This window comes from Bos javanicus, chromosome 2 (assembly GCF_032452875.1).
Source record: "Bos javanicus breed banteng chromosome 2, ARS-OSU_banteng_1.0, whole genome shotgun sequence".
Taxonomy (NCBI): Eukaryota; Metazoa; Chordata; class Mammalia; order Artiodactyla; family Bovidae; genus Bos; species Bos javanicus.
The window spans coordinates 35,051,244-35,065,159 of record NC_083869.1 but is presented as its reverse complement, the minus strand read 5'-3'; the positions used below and the strand labels follow the sequence as shown (position 1 = coordinate 35,065,159).

Sequence of the window (13,916 nt, the reverse complement as noted above, 5' to 3'; positions counted from 1 at the left end):
GGGTACAGTCCATAGGGTTGCAAAGAGTCGGATGTGACTGAAAGACTGATCACATGCACACACACACACAAATATACGTGGTCATGATAATATTTTATTCACAGATTTCTGTTCTTTTACAATTTGAAGCTAGAAGTCCAAAATCAAGGTATTGGGAGGGCCTTACTCCCTGTGTAGCCTCTAGCAGGGGAGGGTCCTTCTTTTTCTTTTCCAGCTTCTGTTGGTCCCCAGGTATTCTTTGGCTTGTGGCAGCATAATTCTAAGCTATAACCAGGTTTTGATTTCAGTGTATCCATTTAGGGTGGACATGGTTCAACTCATGTTTTTCTACTTTTTTGACAAAAATCCATATAAAGAATAGATTTTACATTTCGACCCAATACATGCAATGTATTTGTATATATGTATATATTACAACAGAAGTAAAGTGAAGTGAAAGTCACTCAGCTGTGTCCAACTCTTTGCAAGCCCATGGGACTATACAGTTCATGGAATTCTCCAGGCCAGAATACTGGAGTGGGTAGCCTTTCCCTTCTCCAGGGATTACAACAGAAGTTCTATGAAACAATATTTACCCTTTTACAAATGATGTATTCTATTTTCTTTCTCATCTGACTTGATTTCATTCTGTTTCAGTTATATATATACATATTATGCATATGGACATATAGCTTGTGATCTATTAAAGGATCAAAACCCTGTGATTTGTGAAACATATACATATTGTATGTACAGTGTTATGGTTACAAATATTTATCAAATATCTTCTGTGCAATTTTCAGTGAAAACAGGGATTCTTCATTTTTAGGAAAATAAGAGCAGTAAGAAAAGTTTAGTACCAAAGTACTAGACTATAACTGGTGTGTTTGATAACACCTTAGTATTCAAATTTTCCACAGACCAGCTGCATCAGTTTCACTTGTAATCTTGTTAGAAATGCAGGTTCTTTGACCCACTAAATCAGAATCTACATTTTAACAAGATTTCCAAGAAATTTGTATACCCATTCAAGTTAGAACTTAGAGAACACTGCCGTAGAGAAGTCCAGGTGAAGTCCTGTAATTCAAAGCTTTTTCCTTTCATCTGGGAGAGACTCAGGATGCTGTTTTAGAAAATAATAACATTTGAACTAGACCTTAAAGCATGAGTAAGATTTGGAAATACAAAGAAATGTTACCCCAAGCCAGCTGAATGTCATGAGCAAAGACTTGGAGACAGAATAGGCAAGGGCATCTTTAGGAAGCTGTGTTTGGGTAGAGTACATAAGAAGCATGTACATAAAAGGGTAAATAGTGGGGAATAGAGATTTTTAAATTACTGAAGTCAAGTAACAGTCTGAATAGTTTATTTTTTGATTAGGGGCATGATATACCCAGAACCTGACTTTAGAAACATAATTTAACAAAGGTATAGAAGAAAGTATTTTAAGAGGAGATTTGAAATGGAGATTCTTCTTAGGAGGAACTTCTGTTACCCAAACAAAAGGTAGTAAGTGTCTGTGTGGATTATAGTAGTGGTAGTAGGAACAGAGGTATCAACAGATTAGTAAAATAAAATGTGCCAGTTGGATAGATAAAGTGAAAGAAGAAGGACTCAAAGATGAATTAAAGTTCTCCTGCCTAGGTAACTTGAAGTATGTTAATACTGTTAACATTTCCAATTTAAGCAGAAGTAGAAAGATTGAGCGGCTTTCCTGATAAAGAATCCGCCTGCAGTGCAGGAGGTGCAGGTTTGATCCCTGGGTCGGGAGGATCCCCTGGAGGAGAACATGGCAAAACACTCCAGTATTCTTGCCTGGAGAATCTCATGGACAGAGGAGCCTGGTGGGCTATAAGTCGATAGGGTTGCACAGAGTCAGACACAGCTGAAGCTACTTAGCACACATGCATGCACTGAAAGATTGAGAAAGGATATAAAGAGATTAAACAAGTAAGGAATTCCCTGGCAGTCCATTAGTTAGGATTCCACACTTTAATGGCTGAGGGTACAGGTTTAATCTTGGTCAGGGAACTAAGATCCCACAAGCCACAGTGTGGCAAAAAAAGAAAAATAGAATGTAAATAAAGCAGTTCACTAAGTGGGACTAAAAATTGACAGCAAGGGCTAGAGCTTTTGGAGACAGTTAAAATTGATAATTAGTTGTCACAGCAAAAAAAAATAATAATAATAATAATTTTTTTCTTTTTAATTTAAAGACATCTTACAAAATACTAGCCAAGAGATAGTGTATAAGATTTGCCGAGAGTTAACAACCAGTCTTTTGAGAGAATGGAGAGCTTTGGAAAAAATGTTGATGGGCCCATACAAGCTAAAATCCAGCAGAATTAGGGTTGGCTTTGAAGAGCATTGCCCTGATTTATATGTAGTGTTCCAGCTAGAAATCTCCATTGGTTCTAGATTATAGGGAAATATATATATAATGTTTCTAGTATATGTTGTAGAGATTAAAGAGAAGAAATCGTTTATCATATTTAAAACAGTTAACTTTTATAAATTAAAAAGTTAAGACTTAAGTTATTATTCAGCAGACTGTAGGAATGGTTTTCATTTCTCTGTAACATTACAAGTTTAAGTAAATTCTTATTGGTATCACTGCCAGGAAATAACCTATTTATGGTTACTGCTGCCCATCCACAGAAGTTTTTCCTATTTTACAGTTTTAAAAAATCTCTGTAGTACTCAAAAACTTGTAAGGTTTGGTTATAAAATGAAAACAATGTGTAAGCTGTGATATGAAGGAGTCCAAATTTGGGGCTGTAATTCCCTCTGTGATTGAAAGAGAATGTGGTGGAGTTTTTAGTAACACTTAAAATATAAAAAGAAAGGCCCATACAACTAGTTCTCATAGTATTCTTTTTAATTGGTTGGCGTTTTAAACTAAGGTAATTATAGTTAGGTGCCAGATAGCTCTGAAAGTGAAAGAAGGTTAGAAAATAATTAAATTTTTTTGTATCAACTTTTTGATTTCAAGTCTGAAGTCCACGCTGAGATTCTCCTTGACTGTTAATTGTTGATTTCTCTATAATTACTGAACTTCAACACCCACAACTCTTTTATTTCAAATCTACTAGTTTATTCATGCCAAGATGCATCAATATTTCAAAACTGATAATATTTGATTAGATATTTGTAAATAAGTATGCCAGAGAAAAAAGGAATTGTAGAAGACATTTTTAAGAATAGCATAAAAACATAAAAATTTACTTTGTTTTCAAACATGTGGCCCTATAAATTCAGAGATTTGATAGTTTACACTTTGGGTAGAAAAACTTAACTGCTTAGTAACCTGAAAGAAAGTTTGGATGCAACTTTTATGTAACATAAAATAAATAATTATATGATTACATTTGGTTTACTAAAGTAGCTGTATTAAATAAGAAAGTCTTGTTTTAACGCTAGTGCAATAAGATAAGAAAAACAATATATAAATATTAGGAAATCAGGCCAGATTATCATTATTTAAGTATGATAAGATGTGTTTGCAATCAAACATAGAAATATATGAAACTAAACTAGAATACTATTAGAACTATTATGATTGAGAATTATATAGGTTACAGTAACCATGCAGTTACATATGGTGAAATGAGTTATAAAAGGCAAATCAATTCACAGTAGCATCCAAAATTACAAAATACTTAGGAATAACTACCATAAAAATGTAAATGTATAAATATATATGACTTCTTTGAAATACAGTAAAAAAAGCATTTGTGAATAAATTCTCTTGTTTCTGTAAGGGAAGGCTCAATATTTGTAAAGATGTGGTCAAGCTTCCCAAAGGTTACGTTAGTGTTAGTAAAAATATCAGTGAGCTTTTAAATTGTTGATTAACAGTAAAGTTTGTCTGCAATAAAAATGACATTTATTGAATGCTTGTTAGGAGTACGGCCAGCAGAAAATATTTATACCTATAACGCAGAAAAGGCTAGTAGCCAAAGAGTACATAATAGACACATAGTTCCTACAAAATAATTTTAAAAAACAGTAATAAATTGATAACAAAACTGGAAAACTCACTGACGACAAGTGGCATATAAACATGAAAAAAAGTTCAACTTTATTATAAAGTATTCAAAGAAAAAGTTAATAATACAACTAGTTTCTTTTTTCTTTTCAAATAGAAAAAAGTGGTTTGGGAGAATGTGCCACTAGTGGGAAAATAAAGACTGATATATGACATTTTGAAGGCCATCTCCCATTTTATCTTTCACTTTTAAGTGCACGTTAGCTCTTTAAGCCAACATGTTCTCTTTTTAAGGATTTATTATGAGGAATGAAATTCTATAAGTACTAACTTAAAGAAATATTTAAAACTTGCTCTTATGTATATAAAATGAAATTGTATAGCAATATTAAAAATTCCTGCTATGTGACCTTCCCTCCATTTTCCAGTGATAACCTCTCTATCTCTCATATATCTCAATGTATTATGCTGTTAACAGTGTCACCTCCAAGGTGGACGGTAGGGGAATTTTATACTTCGTGTAAATCCTGGATTTTTTTCAGTTCTTGTACCAAGTATGTTTTAGTTATAACTAAGATTGTGTTAGCTTGAAGTAACAATGGATTAAACAAAATAGGAGTGTATATCTCTTGCAGTTCAAGGCCTTGTGAAACTTTGAAATTACTGCAAACCCAGATATCTCCATCTTTTGCCCCACTTTCCCTGTATTGGCTTTTGTCCTTTGTATTTCCTCATGATTCCTGGTGGCTGCTAAAGCTTTAGCCATCCCATCTGAGTTTCAAGCAACAGAAAGAAATGCAGGGGCAAAAAAGGATACTTCTCAGATAAATCAGTTCCTTTTCAGGGTCCTTTCTATAGGTCCCACACAGCACTTCTGATTATATCTCATTGGCAGAACTTAATCAAGTGGACATACTTTGCTTTGAGAAAGGCTCTATAATACAGTCTTTTATCTGGGAGCATAGCTGTGTTTAATAAAATCAAGGCTATATTACAAAAGAAGGAAAAGACATATGTTGGGTATGTAACTCGTATGTATGTATGTAACTCGTATGTATGTATGTATGTAACTAGTATGTATGTATGTAACTCGTATGTATGTATGTAACTCGTGTGTATGTATGTATGTAACTAGTATGTATGTATGTAACTAGTAGTAGACTCTGCCACAGAAATTTTTTGTACAACCTAAACCACAGTTTCTATTATGCATACAACACTTGTACGGACACACACATATGCTCTTTATTTTATATGTTTTATATAATTACATTTTAAAGTTGGATTCCTTTTAGCATTTTTAGAAAGAATTTACACTGTTTAGGGTCACTTAATAAATCACAGGTTTGCTTTATTCAGAATGTGTCATTAAAAACTAAGTATTTCCCAAATTGCCATGAATGTTGCTTTGAGGTCTTTGGAGATAGATAGGACTGTATTTAAGTCACAATTTTATTGTGACTTATTATTGGCTGTGTCCCCATTTCATTGAGTATACTCATTTTTTTGTTTATTTCATACTGTATTATAATTTGTGATTTATAGGCAGGTAGAGTAAACCTCAAATGTGACCTTCTTGAAGAACTGTCTTATTTGTAGTGAGTACTTAATAGTTACTTACTAATATATAAAATAATGAAAATTCTACTCTTGAGGATATGCGTGAAATGTACTACAGTGTTATAAGCACTTTCAAAAGGAGAGTTAGAAAATTTATAGTATAAATATTGATGTAATTAACATATAGAAAGAAGATCGTGCCTAATTTCTTTATGTAAAAATGTAGATTAACTATTTCAGTGGAATGTTTTAAGGATTCTGTATATTTCTATGTATATGTTAATGTTTAATTGCCAGTGATTGTAGGAAACCCATTTTTTTGTTCTCCATATTCACACCTGTAATACTTTCTCAGAGAATTTTCTAATTGTTTCATGTTTGTTAATTTTGCTTTCCCAAGTATGTTTTATAAAAGCCATTTCTTTAAACTTACTCTCAATCCTCATAACCCATAATGTGATTTTCAGTTAGTCAATTCATTGACTCTATAAAAATCAAGAATAAAGTAAAATGCCTATGTTACATTCACTGACAGTTATGCAGAGATTGTTTAGTGATGAAATAATATACCATACACGTGATATTTATAAAGCATGTACTTAATTGGGAGCATGGCATGTTATAGAGTGAGTACAGCAAACATGTCAAAGGGAAAAAAAGAAGCCCAAGAAATGGGCTTGGGTAGAATGATTGGTTGGTATCATCAACTTAATGGACATGCGTTTGAGCAAACTCTGGGAGATAGTGAAAGCAGGGAAGCCTGGCATGCTCCAGTCCATGGGGTTGCAAAGAATCAGACACGACTTAGTGACTGAACAACAATAAAGTGAAATAAGAGACATGATGTCATAAAAGCAGAGGTTAAAGAATTAAAAAAGAAAAGGGTGTATTAGAAAAGGTCTTCAGAAAGTCCAGGGAAATGGAATCTATTGGAATTCACAAGGTGGAGAGATCCTTAAAATCATATTAATGAAGTGCCAAGGACCCAATCCATGTTTGTCAAAGGGAAAATAAAATGGTCAAGTTTAAAACAGAGGTTTTCCATTTGAGAAATTTGATCATTACCAGAAAAAAGACAGTGAGATTAATGGGTTTGGTAAAAGCCTCTTGAAGATAGGGGGTACATCTAAGGGGATTGTGATAACATAACAGACCAAATTCCAGGAATTTCTTAGAACTGTGCAGACCGTGCATGATGGGATAGCCATCTGGGGGTCTTTGTTGATAAACTGTTAAAAACGTTTCTAGTGTGAATAGCCACAAACATTTTCAGTGCTTTTTTGTTGGTTGAGTAAACCGAAGAGCACGAATGCAAAAGCAAAATTTGATGCCAAATCACAGAAGTTGCCATAAACACAGAAGTTCCCCTAGTGAGGACATTGCCTGTGCCTGAATTTCATTTGTTTCTGCTGGTACCATTTCTTAATTTTTCCTGGTGACTAGCCAGAATGAAGACAAACTGGTCTTGCCCAGAATGGTAAAGTGATAAAGGTAACTTAGGTAGATGGAGAAAATATTTAGGGGTTTGTTGTGATGATCTAGTCTATCTCAGAATGTAAGAGATGTGCTTACTCTTTTGTCATGGGGGTTTGCAACCTTCGTATATGCCTAAATCTACAGCTGCTCCTCGTTTTCCAGATGGCATCTATGGCTGGGAGTACTTTTTACCATCTGCACTTCTCAAAGAGTTTGTGAACTCTCTCTTTTAATTATTGGAAATGGAAAAACTAATTGGTAAAGTGGTTAAATGATATAAAAGATTTTAAAAACTGAGTGAGAGCTTTTTAAATTCTTTTTATTTTTATATTCTGTTTAACCTTTCAAATAGGATCAGTGCTTTATGTGGTTTTTTACTTTCATCTTTGCATGTCTGCCATCTTTGATATTTGCAACACTCCAGAATACTGCATAATAATTGTTTTGTACATGGATTGGTATTTTGAGCCAAATTCCAAAACCCTTACCTCCTTCCAATACCGTAAAGTACTATTGCTGGCATGAGCATGGAACAACTAACACTGAATGGATATAGAGTACAAACTTACGTGAATTGTTCCATTCATCTAATGTTTTCAAATTGGTAAGATACAGTGTCATGATTTGTAAAGGTAATTTAGAAAGACAAACTTTTTATGTGTTGCCAGTGTTTGCATGTATGTAAGACACTAAGATAATGGGAGACACAATTTTGGAGATCCCTGTTTTAACTAGCTGAGAATAATGAGTGACATCTGACTCTGAAAATGAACATATTCTCTGTCTAGGGAATTCTGGATTTGGAGTGTTATTAACTTATTTTCTCTTCTTTCAGTCTTATGAGTCATAAATGTATTTCCTAATGATGTGTTGTAAATAAGGATCCTTTAATAATCAGTAGATAGATACAATACTTATTCACCATCTTCCCTTTAGGCTGGTTCTACTGGGGAATATTCTCCAGATAGTTTGTCCATTTATAAAATTAGATACTTGCCATCTTTGCTCATTTTCAAGTTCTCTGTTTACAAAACTATTAAGAAGGTGTGAAATGCAGCCAAACTTCCCAGTTTATGGGAAATGTCTGATGATTGCATTTCCTACATGTTCATTGTTCACACATGAAGAAATTTGGCAGCTGTGAGATTATTAAGTTTAGAGTATCCAAATCTAATCCTCACTGGGATTTTGGTTTCCTGCTTTCTACCCATATCTTCTCACTGCCCACCCCCCCACTCTTTGTAACCATATAAAGTCCTGGGGTATTATTTCTTAAGATTGATGATACTTAAATTTTCTTCATTTTCCATTTATTAAAATGCTAGGAATAAATCATAGACTAGGAGTTCACCTGATGCAGAGTCCTAGTTCCCCGCAGTGGCATACTCAAAACTGTTCAGAAGGAGGTTCCTTAAACTTAGAATTCTCAATAAAGGGTTTATGTGGTGGTGCCATTATTAGGGTAGTGGGCAAGAGTGGTAGCTAATGTAAATGCTGTAATTATTTCAAAATTATTCTGCTAGAAAATTTATGATCGTACACATAAAAGTTTATAGCTGACTCTGAAAATAGTAGAAAGTGATTTGTTTATATGGTTTGATTGATTTAATTTTTACTTGATTTGGCATTTAATTCAAGTAATTTTTTGGTGTTGAAAACCTCAGGTTACTCTATTTCTTCATGATTATGAAAAATCATGTGGAGAAATGAGAAAATTTTCTGAATACATATTTTACTTTTAGAGATTTAAATATGTGAAAGTATTAAGGGAAGATACTATATGATCTGTTAGGTGTGGATCAAAAGTCAGCAGCAGGTCCTTTGATCCTAAGTGTTTTGCTGTGCTGTGCTTAGTCCCTCAGTCGTGCCTGACTCTTTGTGAACCCATGGACCGCAGCCTGCCAGGCTCCTCTGTCCATGGGATTCTCCAGGCAAGAGTACTGGAGTGGGTTACCATGCCCTCCTCCAGGGGATCTTCCCAAACCAGGGGTTGAACTTGTGTGTCTTATGTCTCCTGCGTTGGTGGATGGGTTCTTAAACACTAGTGCCACCTGGGAAGCCTCCTAATAGATACTGGGTGTGCATGGGTTTGGCTGACAAGAAAAAGGAGACAAAATAATAGGGAACTGTGGGAGAAACATAGAGAAAGTAGGAAAAGAAGACAAAATAAACTAGTTAGTACCCCAGTGCCACAAGCAGCTGCCTTAGGTTCTTCCTTCTTCCAGTTTAGCCATCCATCAGATAATTCCATAACAGTTTTCAAATGGTTGACACTTCCATTTGGTGATCCAATTTGATATTTTCAGTTTTGGGGGGTTTTTTTGGACAAATTTCTTAAGTCTGTTTTCAAAATGATGGTGGTGATAGTTTTTATTACCCTGAAGGATTAGCAGAATTGCTTTTTTGCCCAATAAATTGCTTGAACAAAAGATTCTGTGAATGAAAATTAATGATTATTATCATCTTTGATTATTTTGCAGTGGGAAAAGCACATTTATAATTTGAAACTCTGTCCTTTGTGTTTCATTCACAGGCTGTAGAAGAAGAAGATAAGATGACCCCTGAACAGCTGGCAATAAAGAATGTTGGCAAGCAGGTGAGGTATACTGTAATAGATTATATGGTCACATAGTAACATGTTCTTGAGAGTTAAAACTATTTTGGAGCCTGTATGATTTTTTTTTTTCCTGTGTTCACTCTACATTTTTCTTCTGTCATGTAAATGTGATGCTAATTTTAAAGGTCACTGAATTATTTGATGTCAGAGTCTTTTTGCCAGCTATAGAGAAGTAAATCACAAATATATACCCATGAAATATTATTTTTAGTGAAAATAGTAGAAATAAATTAGGAAACTTGCATCCTGAGTTAATTTTCCAAGTATTATTTTTATCTGAAATAATATTATCCTTGAAGATAATAGAATGGTGGGTTTATTTCATACATAGCAGTTTTTAAAATGATATATAATCTGTCAATATGTAGACTTCAATTTATAGGTAATATTCTTGAGAAAGATTAAAGCCCTGTTGAATTTTACTGAGTGAAGAGAAAGGGTTTCAAGTATTTGCTCTTTCACTTTACCAAGATGAAATATATATTTCAGTTCCTATTTTTCTGAAGGTTGGGGGGGAACACACCAACCAATTAAAAGAATCTACAGATTAATTAGACTGTTTTTTAAAGAATGTTGATTACATTTTTTCATTTCATGGAACATGGTTATCATATTGCTGATGTTGGCAGAATCTTGATATTTCAGATGCAAGACACTAAGCTGTCTTTGCTTTCAGCCATCCTACCATATGCTCTGATCCCATCACATCTCACAAGCTATGTAGGTTTGGGCCAGGACCATTCTTGGATGGGAAATCTCTAAGAATCACCCAGCTGCCACAAGAAGTAATGTAGATAACTGCGGGAAGTGTGTTACCAATTTGCTGCAAAACCAGTTACTCCAATAGAGCAGTAGGGGCAAAGGTTCTAACTTAAATATCATGATTGATGAAGTCAAATCCCACTGCATTCTGAATATTATGGTTTAAATAACAGTAGAAACCCTCCAAAACCAAAATGAGATATAATTCGTCTTATTCTTTCATCCAGTATGATACAGTCACCCTTGTTGTCTTTTCCCACTACATATTTTATTCTAATATGTAATATTAGATCACCAACTTGGAACCCAGCATTCAGTAACTATTTCTTGAATAAATAACTCTGATGCTATAGTTTCTTGATATAGATTCAATTTAACAGTTAGCAGCAAATAAAAGGAGTAAATTAAAAGTGAAACTGAAAATATATATAATTGCAAAGTTTAATAATCATCAGAATCATTTTTTAAAATATCGTACTTCACTGGTTTGGCCTACTGCGTGGCAAAGGCAAAACTGGCTATAATGGAATCAGACCAGTGTCTTTTTCTCTCGCCAGTGTTAGACTCATTCACCTAAAATGCCCTAAGGCTTGTTTTTTTTAACTAAAGAAAATTTAATATTATGGTCTGGTTATTTGAAATTATCTGTAGCGTGTTGTGTGTCTGGGTGTTTTAAAGAAATCAACGTATTGAAATTGTAGTTCAGAAAGCAACAGCCAAGAAGTAGTTTCAGTGGTGAACATTTTTTTAAAGTTAGGATTCTTGGTATTTTAGCAATTCATATAAGAAAATAATGCTTTAATTGAGAATTTTTTATTTTGTACAATGTATACCCTTTATATCAAAGCTTTCAAGTTTTTAGCTGAAATATTTCAATCAGCTCAGCCTTAAACATAAATGTATATTAAGCATTTTAATTTAACTTCCTTTATTACAGTGCAACTTTAAGCCTTATTTTTAACTCATATTTCAAATACAGATTTGATCAGGTTTAAATTAATGGATTGTACCTATATTCTTTTCTGTGATACATTTTTTCAAAATAGCTACATGAAATATTCTTAACATTTTAGAATTGATCCAAATTGTATTTAAATTTTTAAGTTACTAATAGTAACTATTGATCCAAGAGTATTTCTGATTTAAAGTACTATTTGTGAAATATTAAAATCATATAGATATTAAATTAAAATTATAGAGGAAGTGATGAGATTTACATTGAACTCTTGCCTATTGGTATGTGTCTGCTTTGAGCAAAGTACTCTCTCAGACGTTGAATATATGTGAATGGCAGAAAATATACACCTATAATCAGGCTTATACATACATATAAAATGCTCTTAACTTTTTTTATCAGATGATTTCAAACTGTATAGAATTCCTTGTGACTCTTTATATTTCTGCTGCAGTCATAACATTGTGTAAATCAACCTTTCATTTATTTTATCAGCTCCTTAACATTTTAACAGATTTAGTAATCCTGAAAATATAATAGTATATTAGGAAAACAAAATTTTAAAATATATATATATACATTTAAGTTTGGTTTTCTTTACCGATTTCATCAGCTACTAAAAAAAAATCTAAGCAATTCGTCTACCAGTAATATGGTTCTTGTTTTTTTTTTTTCCCTTTTCCTTATTCTTTTTTTCTTTTAGGACCCCAAACGTCATTTGGAGGAACATGTGGATGTACTTATGACTTCAAATATTGTCCAGTGTTTAGCAGCTATGTTGGATACTGTTGTATTTAAATAAAGTAATGGAAAAAGCTTTTAGTGATACTTTCAGTGTATAGTCCTCTGTTGTTCCTAATGCTCAAAATCAAGGGACCTCTGAAGGTGTATTTGGTTAAAAATAAGACATCTGGCATCATTTGCAGCACTGTAACACCTTCAGTCTCCATTGTGCAATTACTTCTATTTCTTTAGTCAGGGTCTTTGCAGATTCCAAAGTTGTATAAGAATACATCAAAGTGGACAAATTTTGTTAAGATCCCGTTTAATATTTGAAGAAATCAGTAACACAAATATATTTTGATTGTTGCTTACAAAATAAAATACATTTACAATCTATGTCTCCTGAGGTCTTTTTGGCACTGGGTGGAATTGATAGAATAACATTTGACAGTGCTCTAGAAATCTCACACAACGATATGTTTCCCTTTGCAATTTAAGGTAACACAAAACATCAGTATGATAACAAAACTTCACAAATGTAAAATGCCTGCCATTAATGAGTGGCTACCTCATTAGTGAGTAACCCAGAAAAATGTTGACATATTAAAAGTATTTGTCACAAGTTAATATTGTATACTCAATATCTTGTTAACACATTATACTTCCAGTATTTCAGATAAGTAATAGAAGAAAAGGGAGGCAATTTAAATTTAGACTTTTGTGATTTTCTTTTTAAAGGGTACATTCCACCAACAATGTTGAAATTGGGAGTTAGTTGCTTGCTGCATACTTCACTAGACTTTAGCTGAGACCGCTGTAGAAGGTGTGTAATGTCTTCAAGCAAAATGAGAAATGGAGCCATAATGTTAATTAATATCTTGAGTACATAAGCAATAAGTTTGTCATTGTTTTCTCTCATCTTAAATTAACTGAGAAAGACCCAGTTTCCTGATAAAGACAAAAATTTGACTAATGGCAGTTTTCAGAGATATTTCATCCTGTTTCTAACTTGATGTACATAAGTAATTGTTCTCATTAGTATTCATTCATGGGACAGTACCCTACCAGGGCCTCCAAGAAATGTGCAAAAAGTATGGAGACAAATAACATTTAATTCTGTCTCTCCCTTTGTGAAAATACGGTAAAAATGTTTCTAAGGCTTCATTAAAGGGGAGTTTACTTGGGGATTTAGAATTGAGACTTAGCCTCTGCTAGAGGTGGTATGAATAATATGATGAACCAAATTACTGTCCTATTTAAATAATCCTAGGCTTTCCTTGGTAGCCTAATGAAAAGTTGCTAGAAACTTAAGTGGAAGTGGCTTAAACTCCCAATATGTTTCACAGCCTCATTTTTGGTGGAATGAGAGGTGTTTTGAGCATTTCTTGATTGTCCTGTGGTTTCTTCTTTTAAAGACAGTGATGGTATATTTTATGTAGGATATGTAATATGTATTAATTGTTGGGATTATAACAGCCAACCATTTACAATTAAAATATAAGAGTTGAAGTTAGTAGAAGTTTTCCTTTTGCCTGTTTTAAACTTGTGTGCAAGCTGGGTTTTTTTTCATACATTATTTTCCCCCATACATAAATAAGGTTCTGTGACTTCTTGCACAGATACTGTTCATGAGAGCTAGTAAAGATTTTTTTGGTACAATATGCGCTCAGAAGAAGGTCTGAGTAATCGAAGGGTTGTTCTCAACATTCCATTTGAAACTTTTTTTTCTTTCTCTTTCACTTTAGTCCCCTGAAAAATAGCTCCTGAGTGAATAAAACGACTGAGAAGGCTTATACAAGGCCTGCCTTTTGTTCTTGCTTGATCACCTCATCTTCCTGGACTTCCCACAGTCACAT

General features: G+C 33.5%; 1 protein-coding gene across 2 annotated transcripts in view; it reads left to right on the top strand.

The window, feature by feature from the left end:
- The window catches only part of PSMD14 (proteasome 26S subunit, non-ATPase 14), a 110,154-nt gene extending 97,698 nt beyond the window's left edge, over positions 1–12,456 (top strand). For both annotated transcript variants that reach the window (XM_061436905.1, XM_061436913.1), the window contains 2 exons: positions 9,537–9,599; positions 12,041–12,456. In XM_061436905.1, coding sequence (XP_061292889.1) covers positions 9,537–9,599; positions 12,041–12,139 — 162 coding nt within the window. In that variant the 3' untranslated portion in view covers positions 12,140–12,456. The remainder of the gene's footprint in view (positions 1–9,536; positions 9,600–12,040) is intronic.
- The last annotated feature ends 1,460 nt before the right edge of the window (positions 12,457–13,916 follow it).